General features: G+C 40.6%; 1 protein-coding gene across 4 annotated transcripts in view; it reads right to left on the reverse strand.

The window, feature by feature from the left end:
• LOC136863938 (serine/threonine-protein phosphatase 2A 56 kDa regulatory subunit delta isoform) overlaps window positions 1-24,861 on the reverse strand; it is a 766,800-nt gene that overhangs the window by 507,796 nt on the left and 234,143 nt on the right. Inside the window, exon 1 of one of the 4 annotated variants that reach the window (XM_067140385.2) lies at window positions 5,439-5,993. The exons of the other annotated variants lie outside the window; for them this stretch is intronic. Coding sequence (XP_066996486.1) covers window positions 5,439-5,697 — 259 coding nt within the window. The 5' untranslated portion in view covers window positions 5,698-5,993. Of the gene's footprint in view, window positions 1-5,438; window positions 5,994-24,861 lie in introns of those variants that run through there. 4 annotated transcript variants of the gene reach the window in all.

The raw sequence follows: 24,861 nt of genomic DNA on the forward strand, positions 1-24,861 counted from the left end.
GAATGAATAAAATAAGTAGAGGTGAGAGAGGATATGCCAATGTCAAAATTGAGAATGGAGTCTGGATTGATTATTTTAATAAATTGCTAGGAGGACAGGATACTTGGATAAATAATAGAACATGTATGGATATCTCGAGGGGCTTAGAGATTTGTATCCCCTGCTTAGATGAAGAAATAACAGAATGTGAGGTTTTAGAAATGATTAGAAAGGTCAAATGTAGGAAAGCGGGGGGCTTCAGTGGTATAACTAATGAATTTTGGAAAGAAGCAGTAAAAAGTCAACAAATGCTGGAAATATTAGTAAAATTGTTCAATAGGATATTTGATTCTTTGGAGTTTCCTAAGGCATGGCAGACAGGTATAATATGTCCAATTTACAAGAAGCGTGGGGAGAGAAGTAATCCAAACTACTACAGAGGTATAACACTATTGGACTCCCTAAGTAAATTATATACAGGAATTCTGGCAAATAGACTGATGAAATGGGCGGAAGAATTCTCCATCCTCTCGAAATATCAAAGTGGTTTCAGAAAACGCAGAAGAACAATAGATAACATCATGATTGTAAAAACAATAATAGATAAGTATATAAAATCGAAAGCAGGAAAATTATATATATCGGCTATAGATTTTGAAAAGGCCTTTGACACAGTCAACAGGGGTGCATTGTTCGCAAAATTACGCCTATTAGGGGTATCTAGTAAGATGGTACAAGCATTGGAGGCAGTTTACCGAAGAGTGCAATGCAGTATAAGGGTAGGTGATGGGGTAGCATGTGGTCAAATAGATTCTTTATTGGGTTTGAAACAAGGATGTAAGCTATCTCCTATTTTATTTCTGTTATTTATAAACGATATATTAAACGGACATGGAGGTGATAACTGGACGAGTCCAGTTTTAGTAAATCAAGAAATACCAGGCCTAATTTTCGCGGACGATGCCCTGCTGATGACGTTAACGGCCGGAGGCATGCAAAAGAGCATTAATGCTGTGACAGAGTTTGCTAAAACGTGGTCATTAAAAATTAACATTTCCAAGACGAAAGTTCTGATCTGTAAGAAAGGCTGTAAACGAGCGAAGAATGAACAATGGACAATTGATGGTTGTCAAGTGGAGTCACAAATAGATTAGAGTACCTGGGAATATATATAGCAAACAACGGGAAGTGGATCCATCAAATAAAACAAGCCAAATGGAAAGGTCTTGCAGCATTATCAGTAATTAGAATTCTTGAAAATAAATTCCCAAATATAGACTATAAGACTCAGAGAAATGTCCTGCAAGCCGTAGTTAAAAATCAAATGCTTTATGGAGCTGAGCTATGGGGTGTAGAGAAAGAGTGTGAGATGCTGAATCAGGTTATAAGCAAGTTCTGTAAAATTGTAATGGGGTTACCAAATTGTACAGCAAATTGTGGAGTAAGATTAATATGTGAAGAAAATATCCAAGTAGATGTTCTTAAGAGAGTTCTGAAATATCTGTTGAGATTGAAAGGAAGAGAGGGTGGCGAGCTTCTGCAGATCGCATATCAACAGCAGAGAGATAATATCCAGGGAGAGTATTGGTTAACGAAAATCAGAAGTATATTAGATAGGTTGGGATATGGAAGTTATTAGGAGAGGTTGGAAAGATCAACGAATAAACTAATCATTAGACGACTCAGAGATATTCAAAGACAGTGGTTGGTATCCGAGTGTAGAAGCAAGGCGACCCTCTCAGAGTTTATTAGGATAAGGCAGGATATGAACATAAATATTGTGAGTGTAAATAGAAGAAAAATCAGGGGTTTGATATGGTGGTTAATGGGAATTTACAAGAATAGGGGATGGATTAAAGTGAAAGATGCAACAAGGTGCCTTCTCTGTGGTGAAAACATAGAAGAATTTCACGTGTTGAAATCATTTAAAGAAACCATAGCAGTGAGAAGGAAATTTTTGAATAACAAGGAACAATATATGATAAATGAGGATGAGAATGGCTATAGTATTATTAAGATGATAAGCAAAGAATGGTATAAACCTGGTAATCTCAGTAAACTGTTAATTGTAATTAGAAATTCATGTAGAAGAGTGTTGAAAGAGCCTACAATGAGGGTAGGTCATATTACGGATGGATGATTGTGTTGCGAACCGATTAGTTAAGAAATTGCCAATAGGGCTATGTAGTAAAAGGAATATTAGTATATGTAGCACCGTAAAGTCAATATGTTAGTAAGCCATAACGTAATTAACTGTCAAACTGTTTGTAATGAGACAGGGCCCAATGGATATAATGTTTCATCCTCAGCTGCTGGCGATCCGTGGCTGTAGGTTGATAACATTCACTCATTCATTCACTACTCATTCCACATATTATTCATTCAATCATTTATTTAATTCATAACAAGGGCTCTCTCCCCAGTTACTGGTTATCCGTACTGGGAGGGATGAGTATTTTTTCCTAACATGCATGCATGAATATCCATATACCCATTCATAAATCCATCCATACGTGTTTTCTCAATACAGTTAGGGAATTGGTAATTAATTAATTAATTCATTCATTTATTCATACACTCATGTAGATAATTGTAGGCGTAGCCCTTGCATGTGGAATGGCGATCCGCCTGTGCAAAGGGCACCATTTTAGATAGGGAATCATAGCCAATTAATTAATTAATTAATTCATTAATTCATACACTTATGTAAGGCTATAACCGAAGTAGGACGGGATAGGACGGGCCTATCCCAATCGAATATGTAGAGTGATCTAAATGCAACAGAGAAAGAAGAATAGGGAGGGGGCATATGAGGTGTGGAATTTCTGCTTACGTGTGCCTCGCAGAAATTAGGGAATGGTGAGAAATTAGTGTTTGACAGCTATTAGATCAGGTGAGGTCTTCTGTTTGGGCCTCAAGGGAAAGGGCCGGACGTGTTATCCTTGGGAAGGTGGCTCCTTTTTCTCACCAGGGGTGGATAACACGACCGGGCAGTAGTCATGCATAATCCCATCCATGCATTTATCCTGCCAATCGAATGCTCTCTCCTCAGTTGGTGGCTATCCGTGACTGGGAGGGAAGTGTTCATTCATTTATTCATGCATGCATGACAATATTATTCGGTCATGGAATCATTCAAAAAAAACCTCATTCATGCATTTATGTACACCTATGTATAGTGCCTGTGAAAATGGAGGAGAACTCTGTACAGACTTATGATAAATAAATAAATAAATAAATATTATTATCTACACTCTTTTCCATATTGTCCCTCAGTATTCTTAAGTATTGAATGTAGTACATTTTACCCTAAAAAAAACAATTCACCAACTCCATTCGTCGACATGCACCACCACACTATTAGGCCTACATGTCCACCGCCATCCTTCACAGTTGCTTTCAGATTTTTCTCTTGAAGCTCAGTATTAGGACGTCGCCAAACTGTTATCCTTCCAACAGACTGAAATATGTTAATTTTATTCTCATCAGCAAATATGACGTCATTCCACCATTCATTGTCTTCTCTAATAAAGAGCATTATCTTTCTTCGATTTATTTGATTTATGAAAGGCTTCTTTCTTGCAATACGGCTGTAATAGTTACCTCTTATATGCAATCACCGTATTGTTTCGGGATGCACTTTCTTTTCGGTGTCTGCGGCAATGTCCGTAACGAGTTTTGGAGCACTAAACTTGAGTTCCTTTTTTGTTTTTCTGATAATATAGGCCTAACACTCTTCTCACACAGAAAAAATTCTTGAACGTCCCGTATGCGGTAATGTTCAATCCTATCTTCCTCCCGGAATCTTGTGATAATATCAGGGACTGTACTTTTCTTCATTTGTAACATTTCAGCAATTTGACGACAACTTTTTTACCTTTAGCATGGCAAAAAATTACTAGCTGCCGCTGTTCTATTGTGCTCTCTCTTCCTCTGCGGCCCATTTTCTCTTAAGTTGTACACTCACTGAATGTTTACGTTCATACTATCCATGACTCTTCTACATACGACCTCTGAATGGCAACTGACTTGTGTCCGAATAATTTTGTTGAAGCACGTTAACTGAGTTCTGAGGTTCCAGGGTCATTGGTTCTCTCCTGTTTTCTAGAAGTACCGTACACATTTCAACGCCGCGTTAAATCTGTCAAACTGGGTTCCGCCAGGGACTTGTTTGCGTGCACAATATTTTCTCTGAAACATAGCGCCAGTGTATCCCAAAGGCTATAATTAAGTGTCCGAATAATTATGTGAGTCACTCTAGGTTGATTCTAGAATGGTGTATGCACGCATACATAGGAGTCAAGCCGGGCTAGTTGGCCGTGCGGATAGGGGCGCGCAGCTGTGAGCTCGCATCCGGGAGATAGTGGGTTCGAACCCCACTGTCGGCAGCCCTGAAGATGGTTTTCCGTGGTTCCCTACTTTCACACCAGGCAAATGCTTTAATTAAGGCCCCTTTCTTGCCATTCCTAGGCCTTTCCTGTCCCATCGTCGCCATAAGACGTATTTGTGTAGGTGCGACGTAAATCAAATATCATAAGAGTCAAAATTTGATTGATATATTGACATTTGAAAAAGCTATGTCGATGGACGTGTTTTTTTTTTTTTTTTTTTTTTTTTTTTTTTTTTTTTTTTTTTTTGGACTGTAGCTCTTATTATGGTTTAGGTTGGTATATTAATGTGCAATATCCTCTGAAAAATAAGTTGCCCAATGCCGCACCTCCAACTGAACGATACAGCTTGCTAAAAGACCTGACCCAGAATAGCGACACAATATCATATTAAAGCGACAAGTATGATGAAACAATTGTAAGAAAAATACATGAATGTCTTCGAATCAAATTATTTAACGAAACATTCCCATTATTAGACAATATTATTATTACCGACTAAATAGATATTGGCTTAACCCATGGAATATGGACAGCCAGCGATATTCGAAATCCAACCCAGGAAGATTACATTCACATGTGGTAGCATTAATTAGAATAAGCAATCACGAAATTATCATTAGGCTTCTGTCATATTCGCTAAAATATTACTACTATGATAGGACGCATGAATCTGCAAGAGTCATATTTGAACTAATAATGGCGTCTTAATTGATTATTTAGACCTTATTCGACAAGAGAAGCAGTCGATTTAGAATTCTAACTTCTGAATAGCTATCATACACAGACTCCCTGCACATGGGAAATGGCATACATGCACAAGAACAGACGAGCCTATCACAATCGATTAGTGTTGACGTCACTCGCGTTGCCTGCCAGCGCGGTATCATTGATCTGGCAAACGAATCCACTAGTAAGTTCAACTCCGAAGGGAAAAATGAATTGCTTAATGAAACAACAGTAGGGGGAGATTTCTGAAACCATTTCAACTCTACATTTTTATTTTTTGGTCACTTCTCAATTACCGTTACCTCAGAAATTGAACTATTCTTCCCAGGAAAGCGTTCTTACCCAGTAAGGAAGGCAACTGTCTGGGAAGACTAGAGTGGCTGTAGATAAGCATCCCCCCGCTGTCACAATCGTCTTTCGATATACAACTGGGACCTATAGGATCGATCCCCAGCTGATTGCCAGGATCAACAGCAGCTGCTACTAAATCAAGTCCACTGTGAAAACTTGGACTTTTCGGTAAACCAAGAGCTGTTGTACTGCCTGCTGTATCTCGATAAAACATGGCCCTTGCCCCAGGGCCGGCCTCACTGTGAACCATTGCACCATCCAAACCACACTAGCACCACCGCTGTCGCTGTTTCTGCAAGTTGTTAGAACACACCACCAACGCCCACTTTTGTTTTAGCGATAAAATACATGCAACGATGGCACATATGTTTACTTCACAAGTTAATAAACGGACGATGCATAATCTTCACTTGCATGCATGTTAAAAACACACGCTAGACAACAAACAAAGGAAAAACACTAATGCCGCTGTTTCATTCTATCAAAAACACCACCATATATCTATAACACACGTGAAAGCACTTCCCCGTGCATAGACTCGACTCGACTCGACTCTGCTCGGCAAAACTACACTCCGCTACGGGGCAGCACAGATGCCCAAGAAATGGCATTACTGCGTCGCCGCTTTACAAATTAACAAATGATCATGCGCAGTTTATATTATTACATTCAAACGATACAATACTTGAACAGTTGCCTTTATAAAGAGACATATTCCTACCACATTAAATTCCCAAAGTACTGTAATTAGCGAGTAGCTCGAGTGAGTTACCGTCGGCATTTAACCGAAAGCAAGATGTAAGCCTAGTTAACCCCTCAGCGACACGGAACATTTGAGTGCCGCTTTACCCAGCGGATGGTGGTGAATCAGGTGAGAGCACTAAGAAAATGCAGCAATCTAATTAAACATTCACTTTTAGGACAGTTTAGCTCTGATTATTTTCAACCATTTACAGTAGAATCTCAAAAAATAATGTATTTTACATTTATTGACCCTTTATATGGGCCTATATTACCTTATAGTCTATTAATGGAGAATAGACCTTGTGTAGTTTATAAGAAATTAAAGTGACGTCCTTGTATTTGCACAATGCAATGCGCCTCCGTTATTTAGTCTCAGGAGCCATGTGCTCTCATTTTTATGATGTTATATTCCTGATATTAAAGGTTCATGTTTGTGGGTTACTGTAGTCAAGTTTCGAACAGTAGACATTAAGCAGGTTCAGGATATAGAAAGTGAATGGGTGGCATACAGGGATGCTGTAGTAGAAACAGCCAGGGAATGCCTTGGAACAACTGTGTGTAAAGATGGGAAAAGGCGAACATCTTGGTGGAATGATGAAGTGAGAGCAGCTTGTAAACGTAAAAAGAAGGCTTATAAGAAATGGCTCCAAACAAGGGCTGAGGCAGATAGGGAGTTGTATGTAGATGAAAGAAACAGAGCGAAACAAATAATTGTTGAATCCAAAAAGAAGTCATGGGAAGATTTTGGTAACAACCTGGAAAGGCTAGGTCAAGCAGCAGAGAAACCTTTCTGGACAATAATAAAGAATCTTAGGAAGGGAGGGAAAAAGGAAATGAACAGTGTTTTCAGTAATTCAGGTGAACTCATAATAGATCCCAGGGAATCACTGGAGAGGTGGAGGGAATATTTTGAACATCTTCTCAATGTAAAAGGAAATTATCCTGGTGGTGTTGTGAACAGCGAAGCTCAAGGGGAGGAGGAAAATGATGTTGGTGAAATTATGCTTGAGGAAGTGGAAAGGATGGTAAAGAAACTCCATTGTCATAAGGCAGCAGGAATAGATGAAATTAGACCTGAAATGGTGAAGTATAGTGGGAAGGCAGGGATGAAATGGCTTCATAGAGTAGTAAAATTAGCGTGGAGTGTTGGTAAGGTACCTTCAGATTGGGCAAAAGCAGTAATTGCCCCTATCTATAAGCAAGGGAACAGGAAGGATTGCAACAACTATCGAGGTATCTCACTGATTAGTATACCAGGCAAAGTATTCACTGGCATCTTGGAAGGGAGGGTGCGATCAGTCGTTGAAAGGAAGTTGGATGAAAACCAGTGTGGTTTCAGACCACAGAGAGGCTGTCAGGATCAGATTTTCAGTATGCGCCAGTTAATTGAAAAATGCTACGAGAGGAATAGGCAGTTGTGTTTATGTTTCGTAGATCTAGAGAAAGCATATGACAGGGTACCGAGGGAAAAGATGTTCGCCATACTGGGGGACTATGGAATTAAAGGCAGATTATTAAAAGCAATCAAAGGCATTTATGTTGACAATTGGGCTTCAGTGAGAATTGATGGCAGAATGAGTTCTTGGCTCAGGGTACTTACAGGGGTTAGACAAGGCTGTAATCCTTCACCTTTGCTGTTGTAGTTTATATGGATCATCTGCTGAAAGGTATAAAATGGCAGGGAGGGATTCAATTAGGTGGAAATGTAGTAAGCAGTCTGGCCTATGCTGACGACTTGGTCTTAATGGCAGATTGTGCCGAAAGCCTACAGTCTAATATCGTGGAACTTGAAAATAGGTGCAATGAGTATGGTATGAAAATTAGCCTCTCGAAGACTAAATTGATGTCTGTAGGTAAGAAATTCAACAGAATTGAATGTCAGATTGGTGATACAAAGCTGGAACAGGTCGATAATTTCAAGTATTTAGGTTGTGTGTTCTCCCAGGATGGTAATATAGTAAGTGAGATTGAATCAAGGTGCCGTAAAGCTAATGCAGTGAGCTCGCAGCTGCGATCGACTGTATTCTGTAAGAAGGAAGTCAGCTCCCAGACGAAACTATCTTTACATCGGTCTGTTCTCAGACCAACTTTGCTTTACGGGAGCGAAAGCTGGGTGGACTCAGGATATCTTATTCGTAAGTTAGAAGTAACAGACATGAAAGTAGCAAGAATGATTGCTGGTACAAACAGGTGGGAACAATGGCAGGAGGGTACTCGGAATGAGGAGATAAAGGCTAATTTAGGAATGAACTCGATGGATGAAGCTGTGCGCATAAACCGGCTTCGGTGGTGGGGTCATGTGGGGCGAATGGATGAGGATAGGTTACCTAGGAGAATAATGGACTCTGCTATGGAGGGTAAGAGAAGTAGAGGTAGACCAAGACGACGATGGTTAGACTCGGTTTCTAACGATTTAAAGATAAGAGGTATAGAACTAAATGAGGCCACAACACTAGTTGCAAATCGAGGATTGTGGCGACGTTTAGTAAATTCTCAGAGGCTTGCAGACTGAACGCTGAAAGGCATAACAGTCTATAATGATAATGTATGTATGTATGTATGTATGTATGTATGTATGTATGTATGTATGTATGTAGTCTCATTTATTCAAACTTACATTACTTCTTAACTGTCATCCAAAGTGCGCCGTGCCATGTTTCAACGCAACGCTATATCGTATCTCGAATTAACAGCGTAGTAAGTAATTACAATTCATTTATTTATTTGGGAAACCAAAACAGCGAGAAGCCGAATTACAGAGTTCCGTAATGAAAAATATATTTACAATGGAGTAAGCACAATGCAATCAAAAAATAAGTGGAAGAACAATGAGGAAAAACATTAATGATAAAAATAGAGAAAAAATTAAAAACTAACAAAATAACTGTAGAGACACAACAGTTAACAAAACAAAGGCAAAAGAAACGAGGAAAATTAAATATTGAACGTAAAACGAAGACAAGAACTTCTAACTAGACACAGTAAAATAAATCCAGATATAACACATAAGTAACAGTACAGTACAGTGAAAAATAAATTTCACATTATGTAATTACAAAAGAGGGGACAGCAATGAAATGAGAAAAGGTTAATATGAAGAAAATGAACTAGGTTAAGGAAGAACGGTAAAGGAGGTATACGAAGAAAAAAACGTCCAAGTTCCTGTCAGAAGATAAGAGTTAAGGAGGGTTGGTATGCGGATAAATTAAGTTCTTTGTACTAGAGAGAGGCGGGAATACGGAATATGAAGGGGCGGATTAATCTTGGTTTTGCGAGTTTGAACATGTAAGGAAAAGAAGGATGCAGATTCGGGAGAACAAAATACACCGTTAACAGCGTTAACAGATTATATAGGAATCTAAGGTCGGGTACTTTCCTGCGACTAGATAACGGGCGAACGTTTAACTTATCCAGTATCTGATTACTGCTCCGAGTTTCGACAATCAGATACTCTGGCTCAAACAATGGCACAGAAGAATGACTGCACGCGGTCAATGTGATTCAGATTAGTGAGTGAAGAGGTAGGTCAAATGGGAGACGCGAATTCAATAATCGGTAGGATGTCAGTAAATCTACAAAACAAACCGAGAAGTGACATTGCTTATAAGGTTATCTTTTGTATATGGGGGACAAATAACAATTTACCGTCAAACAACACTCCTAAGTCATTTTCAATCAGTCAATCATCAATAATCTGCATTTAGGGCTATCGCCCAGGTAGCAGTCCCTATCAACTGATTACCTAGCTTTCTCTTAAACGTTTTCAAAGAACTAGGAAATCTGATAATATATTCCAATTCCTTACTCCTCTTCCTATAAATAAATAAGCCTGTTTTCCCCAATTCGTCCTCTTGAATTACAACTTTATCTTCATATCACGATCTTTCCTACATTTAAAAGCTTCGCCCAAGCTTATTCGGTACTAATGTTATTCTACGCCATCTCTCCACTGACAGCTCAAAACATACCACAATGTCAAGCATCTCGTCTCCTTACTCCCAAGTCTTCCTAGCCCAAAGTTTTCAACATTTTTAACACCACTCTTTGTCGAAAAACAAATCATGCTGCTTTCCTCTGGATCCTTTCCAGTTCTCGTATTAAGTAATCCTGGTGCGGATCCCATACATTGGAGCCATACTCTAACTTCAGTCTTAGCAGAGACTTATACGCCCTCTCCTTTACAACCTTACTACGACCCCTAAATATTCTCATAACCATGTGAAGAGATCTATAAATTAACAACCTCGTTGGTATGAATACCCCAATGAAGATCATTCCTTACACACAGTTCAAAAAATTTAGGGGGACATCCTTTTGAACGTATGCCATGCTCAACCTCACACACAGGTATATTACTAACTAAACCTTTATTTTTACCATTGAAGTATACAAAAGAATATAAATGGATTCGCGTTCATTTTCTTTCAGAACACAAACGGAAATTTCCACCATCAAAGGCTATGCAGTTATATGAAAACCGCAAAAACCAATGGCAGTACCAAAATGAGGCGTACTAGGCAAGACGAGGAGTGAGGTAGTTTGCCATTGCTTTCCTCACTGGGCAGGCAGTGCTATTGCAGCACAACTGATTCTATGAGCAACACCTTTCATAACACTCAGACGCACTGGTTGTACTCTGCATGCCATTACTCAGCACCACCCATACCCCAGCAGCTTCCATATTGTCACAGCCATTGATGAGACCGGAACTTCAGTGGAAGCTACACTTTGCTCTGGCCTGTGCCAAGAGATGGATGCAAAAGTACTGCATCCATCAAGAAATGACAGCAGGCAGCATCCTTAAGTAAATAGCGTTATTCTTTAATTATTGGTTTTTGAAGATTAGTTAACACACAGCACTTGTGAATTATAGCAATACTAACTTTTGTCTATTTCCTCAACAGTCAGTCTCCCATCATGTAAAAAGGGTGGCGTTACGACAGGTATGTCGCGACCTTCCAATCTTATTTTTATTCCAAGGAACCCTCTGTCAGCCATTACCTCTATCACCAACTTCAAACGATGATCATTAGCAGTAATAAATGTGTCACTGGCCCTTCCACCGTAGCACTTAGATTTAAAACTGATCATACTATTTTGTGTGACTCCTATGAGAAATGTCTCTCTGAAACATCACTTGTAATGCGAGTACAGATATATTCTATGGCCAAATTATGCTTGGTTGTTCAACTCTTATTTCTGTGCAGTCTATTATTACTCTGCAATGGGGATATCTATTTCGAAATGCTGAGGGCATGGTTTCATTGACACTTTCTGTACTACGCCAGGAAACTAAGTTCGCCATAGTCGCTGCAAGAGTCATAACTGTCGCCGTAAAAATTCTAGATACTGTACTACAATGAATAGCAAACAAAACTCTCAATGCTGAATAAGAAAAACCAGTACTCATCTCAAAAAGAAAAAAGTAAGAGATTTGCTTTAGTAACATTTATTCCTTCTGATCGGGCAACTTATTTAAAAGTAAATTGAAAACCTCTGGATTTACATCAGTCAAGTCTCTGCGCTCAGAATCTTCTTTATTGGACGAGTAACCTTCAAAGCCTATTGATTCAATTAATTTACCATCATCATCTTTTTATACAATACCCTTACCTAGACCAAAGCTGACGGGAATACATGCTTGAGTAGCAATCTCATTACCGTCAGCCGTGCAGGTATAAACAAACTTTTGATTATGATGAAGATGATGATGATGATGATGATGCTTGTTGTTTAAAGGGGCCTAACATCTACGTCATCGGCCCCTAATGGTACGAAATGTAATGACAATTTGAAAGTTAAGAATCAACCACTGACCAGAATAAAGTAATGTGATGAAGAATGAATGGATGGATATGAATTTAAAACAATCAGTGGATCCGACCCAGAAACTATCAAAAACAATAGTATTACTGATCAAGGGACTGCTTCTAAAGCACAATCCTGCTGAATCGAGGATGCTTGTTGTCTAAAGGGATCCAAAATCCAGGTCAACGGCCCCTCATAATGGTACTTATCGCAAGAAGAACCAGGGTATTTGTCATGTTATGGTACTAATCAAATGTAGCGTAGACTGACGGCGTTCCACACATTATGGTACTACTCATAAGTATTGTACGTCGCACAGGTGACGCAGACCTATGGTGTTTCTCACATAATGGCACCACTCATAAGCAACGCAAACCCATGGTGTTCCTCACCTACGTGTACTAATCACGGGGGCCGGTATTCCCGTGGTGTACCTCATATAGTGGGTACTAATCACAACCAAAGCAGAACCACGGTGCCGCTCATATTGTGGTACTAATCACAGGCAACGCCCAGACCCGTGGTGTTTCTCACAATGGTATTAAGCACGGGTACTAGAAACGCACAGTGAACCACTCTCTGCTACTACGAATCACAAACTTATTGTGTACCTAACATAGTGGTACTACCCGCAAGTAATGGCGACCCACGGTGTTCCCCGCGTGATGGTACTAATCACAAGTAGTTTCATGGTTGTAATGCAATCTTCCCTCGGTCGCTCCTTTGAGTCGCCTCTTACGACAGGCAGGGGATACCATGGGTGTATTCTTCGTCTGCGTCCTCCACCCACAGGGGTAAAACAAACTTTTGTGTCATACTCTTACTTATGTCAGTTTCGTAAATATATCCACGAATTTACTCCTAATGTTACCATCTACACCTAGTATCTCATTCTCGTCTCTTACTTTTCTTCCTGTTATTTTTAACGTGCTTTTGAAACTCTCGGCAGCCAAGACATTTGAAATATTCATTTTAATATATTCTTTCGGAAAAGTCGTAGGGACATATGCAGGATGTTCAGGACGGCCAGACCGCATATTACCAATGAAATGTGCACTGGAAATTCTTGAGTGTAGTGATAGTTCCCCACATGAACTATCTGGGCTAATCTGTCAGTTAGGTCATCAGCCCAGAGGCTGGTTGGATCCTCAAATAGCAACACCAAAGGCTATGCAGTTATAGGGAAACCGCAAAAACCAATGGCAGAGACAATATGAGGCATACTAGGCAAGATGACGAGTGAGGTAATTTGCCATTACTTTCCTCACTGGAGCAGAAGGTGCTAATGCAGCACGACTGATCCTATGAGCAACACATTTCACAACACTTAGACACTGCTTGTGCTCCAAATGACATTACTCAGCATCACCCATACCCCCAGCAACTTCCATATTGTCACAGCCATGGATGAGACTGGGACTTCGGTGGAAGCTACACTCTGCTCTCGCCTCTGCCAAGAGACTGATACAAAAATACTGCATCCATTAAGAAATGGCAACAGGCGGCTAACAGAAAGAAGGAAATATATTTTTGTGTAGATCTGTAATTTCTGTCAATGAGTGAAAAAAGACAATACGTGCTTTTCACGATTTACTGCTTGAACCTATTTTCGTCGCGTTTCTGCCTCAGTTATCCTCTTAGTAAAATAACAGAATATCACATAAGTAGTATTTCTGTACCTATTGGAACACAACACAACACAATACGGAACTTCCCCTTCCTTTTTCTTTTTGCATTTTCTTACACCCTACCTACATTTACGATTCCATTTAACTACATGAAGCGGCACGTCCACATTTAGCTCATCCTATGCCCGCTGGAGTGTCGCGCACGCAGCGTATAGAAAGAAAAAACGAATCACTGGCTTGTGCGGATTCACAGATAGAACAAGGCAACTGGATAGAAGACAGAAAGCTTCAGTTTTAAAGATATACCATTTGAATTTCGACAACTTTAAAGCTTTACAGGCTGGAACAAAATGAAGTTAGCAATTTAGCAGCCTATACCACGCACGGAGGTCTGCAGCATGAGAAGAAAAGAAGGTCTATACGACGTATGGAGGTCGGCGTCAAGGAGTTAACAAAATTACAAGTCATCAACCGGGCGGAGTTGCTCAGACGGTAGAGCACTGGCTTTCTGCGGTCAAGGAGAGGGCAGGGTTTTTGATACCGCGTCAGTCCGGTGGTATTTAAAGGTGCTAAAATATCACAGCCTCTTGTGAGTCTAACCTTGCTTGTCAATAGTGTTACAGTCACGTAACGAATTTTCTGCGTAGTTGGCCGTGCGGTTAGGGGCACGCAGATGTGAGCTTGCATCCGGGAGATAGTGGGTTTCAGCCCCACTGTCGGCAGCCCTGAAGATAGTTTTCCGTGGTTTCCCATTTTCACACCAGGCAAATGCTAGGGCTGTACCTTAATTAAGGCCACGGCCGCTTCCTTCCCATTCCTAGACCTTTCCTATCACATCGTCGCCGCAAAGACTTATCTGTGTCGGTGCGATTTAAGGCCAATTCAAAAAAATCTGCGCGACAAAATTCTGGGACCACGGCGTCTCTGTAAACTGTGAAAGTAACTAGTGAGACATAAAACCTACAACATTAGTTATAAGTCGTCAGTTTCAAGCGACTGGCATAATTTAAAGACAAGACGAACCTGTGATTGTAGTCTGCAAAGCAAGGAATTACTAAAACGTCAAAATTTTCGCGTACTACGGTGCTGTTTACCCCTACTCTACTGACCAATAACAGCAAATGTTCATTCATTCAATAACTATCAAACTATTTCATGGGATACAAATCAAGATCCATCCAGAACTAAAGAACTGTTCCAAATCTCATGTCCATTATGATAAGTTTACTAGCGGCGAATCTATTTCCCGGTATACAAAATAAGAGTTTTGTCTGTACATAGCTCAGAACGAAAAAAGAATGGCTTTTCTGTACCGGTCGTGTACACGGTAAGAATGAAATGCAATTTTTAATTTTCCGTCATGTCTGTCTGTCTGTATGTATGTGCGCGCGCGCGTGTGTGTGTGTGCATCACGAGAAAATGGATAAACAGAATTTAATGAAAATCGGCATGTACAGTCGGGGAATAAGGCACTAAAATCTAGACTAGAAAAAATTTTCTTTACTCTGGCTGAAATGGTAGTTTAGGATTTGTTCTAAAATGTAATTCTCTAATATCTATATTATTAGCGGTGTTAATACTACGTAACGAAAGTTATATACCAGTTCTCATACCTAAAAATCGTCAGGCACCTTTTTGTGTGTTTTTTCTGAAATTATTTTAAGTCTGATTTTTGTAATATGTAGGTAGAGTCAGCCCAAACAAGAACTGCTCGTCAGGCACATCATGCGACATCCAGTGTCAATAGAAAACTTCGTTTAGGTTCTCATTGCAAACTAAAAGTTGTTTAAAGTGTAAGTTTATGTTCCCAATCGATAGAGCAGTCTGGAGTTAGTCTATTGCCATATTACGTTACAGGATATTTACTGAAAGTGATAGTATAAGAAGAGGAAAAGTTATTTCCAGTAGCGGCTAAATGAGGCTACTGTATGAGAGTAGTTTGGAGACAGCACGGCGCACTAAAAGGCAGAACAACCAGGGAAGCTGTACTGTCAAGAGTCAATAAATACCAGTATTCCTGAAAGGAATATCGTATTAGACCGTCAGAGAGCTCATCAACTGTTGTCGCGTAGGCTGAAGTGGACCTCGAATCAGTCCTCACATTCAGGGGATCGAACTTGGAACCTCCCGGTAGGAAGATCTCTCCTTTAAAGGAAGTCGTGCCATATTAGATGAGGAAGAAACATTATTTTACTTCATAAATTCTCAAGTCATTGAAGACTGAAACCTCTTCCTTCACCACGTAGCATGGCATGGCAATCAGGACCATTTTCGCTATTTAAGGTGGATTTTTGCCAGACTGAGTGGCTCAGACGGTTGAGGCGCTGGCCTTTTGACCCCAACGAGGCAGGTTCGATCCTGGCTCGGTGCTCAAATACGTCCGCCTCGCGTCGGTAGATTTACTGGCACGTAAAAAATCTCCTGAGGAACTAAATTCCGGCACCTCGGCGTCTCCGAAAACCGTAAAAGTAGTCAGTGGAACGTGAAGAAAATATTATTATCATTATTATTACTATTATTAGGTGGATTTGGCGAAGTTACAATCTGCTTTACGTCGCACCGAGTTTGCATTCTACCCTATCAGTGCTTAAAAATCCGGACTCTGCTAATAGTACATGACCGTAGCATATCTGTGGTGTAAAAGTAACCCGTATGTTTATATTTTATGTGATAAAACGTGAACAAATCATAGCAAGTACACAAAGGAACGAAACATACATTTTCATTCACTCCCTAAAGCCCCAGACCTAAATAAATGGTGGGTCCAAGCTTGTAAAAGACGTGATTCGTTTTCAACAAATAATGCAATGGGTTCGCTCCAAACATTTTGGAGATGAAGATAGTAGTATAATATACGGGTTCTGCCGCCACCTCCACCTCAGGCTCCCAGTGGCCACCTCCACCTCCACCTCAGCCAGAGGCCTCCCAGTGGCCACCTCCACCTCCACCTCAGCCAGAGGCCTCCCAGATGCCTCCTCCACCTCCCGCGGGAAATTTGAATTTGTAAACAAAGCCACGTGCTTTTTGACAGCTCTCATCAACAACAACGCATCGCAAACCTCAGTACTACCATCTTGACGGGCCTAAACCTTAGTGGTACCAACTTAACCTAACTAGCATGAGGTAAACAAAGCCACGTGTTTTTTTGACAGATTTGTAAACAAAGCCACGTGCTTTTTGACAGCTCTCATCAACAACAACGCATCGCAAACCTCAGTACTACCATCTTGACGGGCCTAAACCTTAGTGGTACCAACTTAACCTAACTAGCATGAGGTAAACAAAGCCACGTGTTTTTTTGACAGCCACGTGCTTTTCGACAGATTTGTAAACAAAGCCACGTGCTTTTTGACAGCCACGTGCTTTTTTGACAGCTGTCATCCGCCATCTTTAAACCACAGAGCACTGTGCTGCCCTCTTGCGTCACCTGTCATCGGCAGTGCTGCCATCTTGACAGGCCTAAACCTTAGTGCTACCAACTTAACCTCACTAGCTCGAGATAAACAAATCCACGTGCTTTTTGACAGCCACGTGCTTTTTGATAGCTGTCATCCACCATCTTTAATCTATAGAGCACAGTGCTGCCCTCTTTAGCTACTTACCTTTGAAATGTGGTGGCGGATAATTTGAAAAATGCTTTTCGACAAGCAGCCATCTTTAATCCAGAGAGAACAGTGCTGCCCTCTATGTGGTGGCGGCAAATTGAAAAATTCCACGTGCTCTTGTTTGAAAACAAACTCACGTGCTTTTTTGACAGCTGTCATCTGCCATCTTTAATCTATAGAGCACAGTGCTGCCCTCTTTAGTTTGAAACGTGGTGGCGGTAAATTCCACGTGCTCTTGTTTGGAAACAAAGCCATGTGCAGCTGTCATCCGCCATCTTTAATCAACAGAGCACCGTGCTGCTATCATGCGGGCAATTTCATCACCTGTCATCCGCCATCTTTAATCCACAGAACACCGTGCTGCCCTCTTTATGGCTACTACCTTAAGCATGTAGTAGCGGGCAATTTGAAAAGTTCTGTTAGCTATCATCCACCATCTTTAATCAAGAGAGCACCGTGCTGCCATCTTTAGCTAGATACCTTTGAAATGTGGTGGCGGCAAATTGAAAAATTCCACGTGCTCTTGTTTGGAAACAAACTCACGTGCTTTTTTGTCAGCTACCATCCGCCATCTTTAATCAAGAGAGCATAGTGCTGCCCTCTTTAGTTTGAAATGTGGTGGCGGCAAATTCCACATGCTCTTGTCTGGTAAACATAGCTACGTGCTTTTTTGACAGCTATCATCCGCCATCTTTGAGCACCGTGCTGCCCTCTTTATCGCAGTAGATGTAAATTCGTCACCTGTCATACGCAGTGCTGCTATCTTTAGCTAGATACCTTTGAAATGTGGTGGTGGATAATTTAAAAAGAAAAATTCTACAGCAGTCCTCTCTCAACGCTAATTGCATAAGATGGCGGCTATACATGACTCCTTAAGGGTGCTTACGCAAGATGGCTGCTATACACAGGTTCTTATGAGACGCCCTTGGGATGCTTGCGCAAGATGGTGGTTATACAAGGCTCCTTATGAGACGCCCTAGTGATGCTTGTGCAAGATGGCGGTTGCTCTTATGAGGCGGCTTAAGGGTCCTTGCACAAGATGGCTAGAGACGCCCTAAGGATACTTGCGCAAGATGGCGGACACAAGATGGCGGCTATACACGTCTCCTTATGAGACGCCTTAAGGGTGCTTGCGCAAGATGGCTGCTGCTCTTAGCTTAGAGACTAACGTGTCGTGCTAGTTCGATTCATTAAATTTAGGGCTTAAATGCAAAATGTTAAATATCTCGAAAGCAGTGCATCGTAGAGCAAAACGGACAAAAAATTTTCCGCCCAATACCTCGGTTCGCAGTACGAGGATCAAGTAAAACATAGTCTAATGATGAGATCAACGGTTCGGTTCCTACTTAGGCCCTTTGGCATTCACTCTGTTTTAGCTTGTATTGAAGTAAGTCTTCGTAACATGATCAGGTCTAGCTATGGTAGAGAGTATAACGTGCCGTGCAGGTTCGATTCATTAAATTTGGGGCTTAAATGCAAAATGTTAAATATCTCGAAAACGGATAAAATTTTTCTACCTGATACGTAGGTTTGCAGTATCAGGAACATGAAAAAAACATAGTCTAATGATGAGATCGACGGTTCGATCCTTACTTAGGCCCTTTGGCATTGGCAGCTATCTATTTCTACAAGATGGTGACTATACATAGCTTCTTATGAGACAGCTTAAGAGCGCTTGCACAAGATGGCTGCTACTCTTATGAGACGCCCTAGGGGTGCTTGCGGGAGGTAGCAGCGACAAGACGGTGACTATACACAGCTGCTTATGATACGGCCTAGAGGTGCTCACACAAGATGGTGGCTGCTCTGATGAAGAAAGTTAGCTTTGCATCGTGCAGGTATCTTTACAGCACTAAACCTCATACCTTTGAAATGTGGTAGCAGGTAATTTGAAAAATTCGACGTGCTTTTTCTTCACAGCAGCTATCTTTAAACAATAGCGGCTATACATAAGCTGTTAAGGCCTCCTCTTATGTCAAGGTATAGCTCTATCGAACAAGTTTAAACCTGCATCGGGATAGCTAGAGTAAGCATGTGCTGCAGTGATGACGTCATTATGCATGTTTAGACTTGCAAATCACTAAAGAAACATAACAAGACTAGAATCGAACACCGCACTCTATGCCGTTAACTTTATCATGTGATCGGAACATTGATTGAAGTGTTTAGAACACTAAATAAGTGATCAAGACTATAATAGAACACTGTACTCGATACAACATGTGTTTAGAACATGTCAGGGGATACCTTTGTTCTAAGAAGATTAGATTACCGCACATTCCTTGGCTAAAGGGCTAATGGGCTAAAGGGCTAATGGGCTAATGGGCTAGGGCGCCTCTCCTCTCTTTATCCGGGCTTGAGACCGGCTCTACAACTAGAGGCGGAGTTAACACCCTAAGGAAGGGAGAATGTTGGGAAATAATCTATACGAATATAGCTACTCGATCGACTATATACTACAGATGGATGACTTAGGTGAGGGTAAGCGCTTACTTAATAATACCAACACGACGTAATTCATGCTCTATTTCAAAAATATCTTCTTTGTACTGTGTGTAACCAGCATCATGATAGGCTTTTAGCAGTTGTAAACGTTTTACCGGTACGTTGGGGTCTTTACAGTAGCTTATATCTACATAGGGTAACAGAGGCTTGTTGTGAACTTTGAGTCTATATGCAGACAGTTGATGTGCAGGGACTTGTTTTGATATAATACGTGCTTCAGCAGTAGCGTTTCTAGGTACAAACATAACTTGTTTCGATAGCGATGAAGCGTTGAAATTTCCTTCTTCTTTACCTTGCATCTCTTCTTGAGATGTTTGCACTTCGACAGAACGTGTAGTAGGCTTAGGAAATGAAGTAAAATCATCAAGCTGTAATGGCAATGAATTTTCTTCTTCTTCTACTTTCCCTTTACTACTGTTTTGATCAACATCATTATCCTTATTATCATAATCATGATCTTGCCTCTCTTTATCTTGAAGTTTGTGCTCAGTAACAGAACTTGCAGCAGGCCTAGACAGCAAGGGAGAATTAAAAATCTCTCGCAGAGGTGTACTTTTTAAACATAAATCAGTGTTCGCTGGAATATGGTTGAGCTCTTTGTATTTCGTTCCCGATGAAGCTACATTACACGCGGCTTCATGACGTTGAGCGTTGTATGCGTTCTTGAACTCTCTTCTACAATGTTTGCATTGAAAAATCATCCTACATGATATCTCATGACGTCTCCTGTGATAGCTTCGGGAAAATGCTTTTCCACACTCTTCACAAATATACCTAGAAATAGGTTTTTCCATGACGGACTTTTATCTTCTGCTAACAGATTCTTCTTTAAATCTACTCGACATTTGTTACTCTCTACTTCGATGATGCGAACAGCTTAGCGATTAATAGTAAACTAACACAAAAGCGTATAACCAAGGTAGCAACAGTAAGGTTTAAGCCCATCAAGATGGCAAGAGTGAGGTTAGCGACGTTCTGCTGTTGGATTTTAAATTCCGCGCTGTAACATGCATAAGGTGGCAGCCTTGAGGTTTACTGCCGTAAAGATGGCAGCAGTGAGGTTAGCGACGCTCTATTGTCCTTCAAAGTGAGGTTAGGGTTCGTCAAGGAGACAGCTGTCAAAAAAGCACGTGGTTATGTTTACCAAACAAGAGCACGTGGTCGTAACGTCACGGTCACTTCATCAATCCTTAGCTCTACGTCGTTAAGAGCAGCATTAGGATTAGCTATGTTTAAAAATCTTAGGAACAGAGCAGCAGTATTAATAGCCATGTTTTAAAGCGTGTAGACATCACCTATCGATTTCACATGCATCGACTCTCGTACTAAACTTCTTCCGCTAGATCGTGCTGCTATCTTAGCATAACCTATACGCATGACCTTAAAGTACAATGAATAGTCATGTTTCAAAGCGTGTACGCATCAACTATCGATTTTGCAAGTATCGAATCTCGTACTGAACTTCTTCAGGTAGATTGTGCAGGTATCTTAGCATGAACTTAAAGTACAAAGAATAGCCATGTTTCAAAGCGTGTACACAACACCTATCGATTTCGCATTCATCGAGTCTCGTACTAAACTTCTTGCGCTAGATTGCGCTGCTATCTTAGCATAACCTATACCCATGAACTTAAAGTACAAAGAATAGCCATGTTTCAAAGCGTGTACATATTACTTATCGATTTTGCAAGCATCGACTCTAACATAACCTATGTGCACGAAGTTAAAGCACAAAAAATACCCAAGTTCAAAGCGTGTACACATCACCTATCGATTTTGCATGCATCGTCTTTCTTACTAAACTTTTCCACTAGAGCGTGCAACAACCTTATAAGTATGCTGCTAACTTAGTATAACTTATACGCATGAACTTAAAGCATAAAGAATAGCGATGTATAAAAATCTTGTGAACATAGCAGCAGCAGTAAGAATAGCAATGTTTTAAAAGCGTGTACGCATTGCCTATCGATTATACATGCATCAACTAGAGTACTAAACTTCTCCGCTAGAGTGTGCTGCTATCTTAGCATAACCTATGTGCACGGATTTAAAGCACGAAGAATAGTTAAGTTTCAAAGCGTGTACACAACACCTATCGATTTTGCATGCATCAACTATCGTACTAAACACATTCCGCTAGAATGTACAACGTTCGCATGTGTTTGCTCTGCTACTTTAGCATGACCTATGCGAACGAACTTAAAGCACAAAGAATAGTGATCTTTGAAAATCTTGCGAACATAGTAGCAGTAAGAATAGCAAGGTTTAAAAGCGTGTACGTATCACCTTTTGATAATGCATGCATCTTCTACTAGAGCACGTGACCATCACTTGTACGTGTGCTGCTATCTTAACATAACCTATGTGCACGAACTTAAAGCATAAAAAATAGTTGTGAGTAAAAATTTTGTGAACATAGCAGAGTGTTTACTACGTAGGTGTAGACATTGAACATTGCATGCTGAAGCAGCATACTACGTGACCGTGACGTTACGACCACGTGCTCTTGTTTGGTAAACATAACCACGTGCTTTTTTGACAGCTGTCTTCTTGACGAACCCTAACCTCACTTTGAAGGACAATAGAGCGTCGCTAACCTCACTGCTGCCATCTTTACGGCAGTAAACCTCAAGGCTGCCACCTTATGCATGTTACAGCGCGGAATTTAAAATCCAACAGCAGAACGTCGCTAACCTCACTCTTGCCATCTTGATGGGCTTAAACCTTACTGTTGCTACCTTGGTTATACGCTTTTGTGTTAGTTTACTATTAATCGCTAAGCTGTTCGCATCATCGAAGTAGAGAGTAACAAATGTCGAGTAGATTTAAAGAAGAATCTGTTAGCAGAAGATAAAAGTCCGTCATGGAAAAACCTATTTCTAGGTATATTTGTGAAGAGTGTGGAAAAGCATTTTCCCGAAGCTATCACAGGAGACGTCATGAGATATCATGTAGGATGATTTTTCAATGCAAACATTGTAGAAGAGAGTTCAAGAACGCATACAACGCTCAACGTCATGAAGCCGCGTGTAATGTAGCTTCATCGGGAACGAAATACAAAGAGCTCAACCATATTCCAGCGAACACTGATTTATGTTTAAAAAGTACACCTCTGCGAGAGATTTTTAATTCTCCCTTGCTGTCTAGGCCTGCTGCAAGTTCTGTTACTGAGCACAAACTTCAAGATAAAGAGAGGCAAGATCATGATTATGATAATAAGGATAATGATGTTGATCAAAACAGTAGTAAAGGGAAAGTAGAAGAAGAAGAAAATTCATTGCCATTACAGCTTGATGATTTTACTTCATTTCCTAAGCCTACTACACGTTCTGTCGAAGTGCAAACATCTCAAGAAGAGATGCAAGGTAAAGAAGAAGGAAATTTCAACGCTTCATCGCTATCGAAACAAGTTATGTTTGTACCTAGAAACGCTACTGCTGAAGCACGTATTATATCAAAACAAGTTCCTGCACATCAACTGTCTGCATATAGACTCAAAGTTCACAACAAGCCTCTGTTACCCTATGTAGATATAAGCTACTGTAAAGACCCCAACGTACTGGTAAAACGTTTACAACTGCTAAGAGCCTATCATGATGCTGGTTACACACAGTACAAAGAAGATATTTTTGAAATAGAGCATGAATTACGTCGTGTTGGTATTATTAAGTAAGCGCTTACCCTCACCTAAGTCATCCATCTGTAGTATATAGTCGATCGAGTAGCTATATTCGTATAGATTATTTCCCAACATTCTCCCTTCCTTAGGGTGTTAACTCCGCCTCTAGTTGTAGAGCCGGTCTCAAGCCCGGATAAAGAGAGGAGAGGCGCCCTAGCCCATTAGCCCATTAGCCCTTTAGCCCATTAGCCCTTTAGCCAAGGAATGTGCGGTAATCTAATCTTCTTAGAACAAAGGTATCCCCTGACATGTTCTAAACACATGTTGTATCGAGTACAGTGTTCTATTATAGTCTTGATCACTTATTTAGTGTTCTAAACACTTCAATCAATGTTCCGATCACATGATAAAGTTAACGGCATAGAGTGCGGTGTTCGATTCTAGTCTTGTTATGTTTCTTTAGTGATTTGCAAGTCTAAACATGCATAATGACGTCATCACTGCAGCACATGCTTACTCTAGCTATCCCGATGCAGGTTTAAACTTGTTCGATAGAGCTATACCTTGACATAAGAGGAGGCCTTAACAGCTTATGTATAGCCGCTATTGTTTAAAGATAGCTGCTGTGAAGAAAAAGCACGTCGAATTTTTCAAATTACCTGCTACCACATTTCAAAGGTATGAGGTTTAGTGCTGTAAAGATACCTGCACGACGCAAAGCTAACTTTCTTCATCAGAGCAGCCACCATCTTGTGTGAGCACCTCTAGGCCGTATCATAAGCAGCTGTGTATAGTCACCGTCTTGTCGCTGCTACCTCCCGCAAGCACCCCTAGGGCGTCTCATAAGAGTAGCAGCCATCTTGTGCAAGCGCTCTTAAGCTGTCTCATAAGAAGCTATGTATAGTCACCATCTTGTAGAAATAGATAGCTGCCAATGCCAAAGGGCCTAAGTAAGGATCGAACCGTCGATCTCATCATTAGACTGTTTTTTTCATGTTCCTGATACTGCAAACCTAGGTATCAGGTAGAAAAATTTTATCCGTTTTCGAGATATTTAACATTTTGCATTTAAGCCCCAAATTTAATGAATCGAACCTGCACGGCACGTTATACTCTCTACCATAGCTAGACCTGATCATGTTACGAAGACTTACTTCAATACAAGCTAAAACAGAGTGAATGCCAAAGGGCCTAAGTAGGAACCGAACCGTTGATCTCATCATTAGACTATGTTTTACTTGATCCTCGTACTGCGAACCGAGGTATTGGGCGGAAAATTTTTTGTCCGTTTTGCTCTACGATGCACTGCTTTCGAGATATTTAACATTTTGCATTTAAGCCCTAAATTTAATGAATCGAACTAGCACGACACGTTAGTCTCTAAGCTAAGAGCAGCAGCCATCTTGCGCAAGCACCCTTAAGGCGTCTCATAAGGAGACGTGTATAGCCGCCATCTTGTGTCCGCCATCTTGCGCAAGTATCCTTAGGGCGTCTCTAGCCATCTT

The sequence above is a fragment of the Anabrus simplex genome, chromosome 2, assembly GCF_040414725.1.
Source record: "Anabrus simplex isolate iqAnaSimp1 chromosome 2, ASM4041472v1, whole genome shotgun sequence".
NCBI classification, from domain to species: Eukaryota; Metazoa; Arthropoda; class Insecta; order Orthoptera; family Tettigoniidae; genus Anabrus; species Anabrus simplex.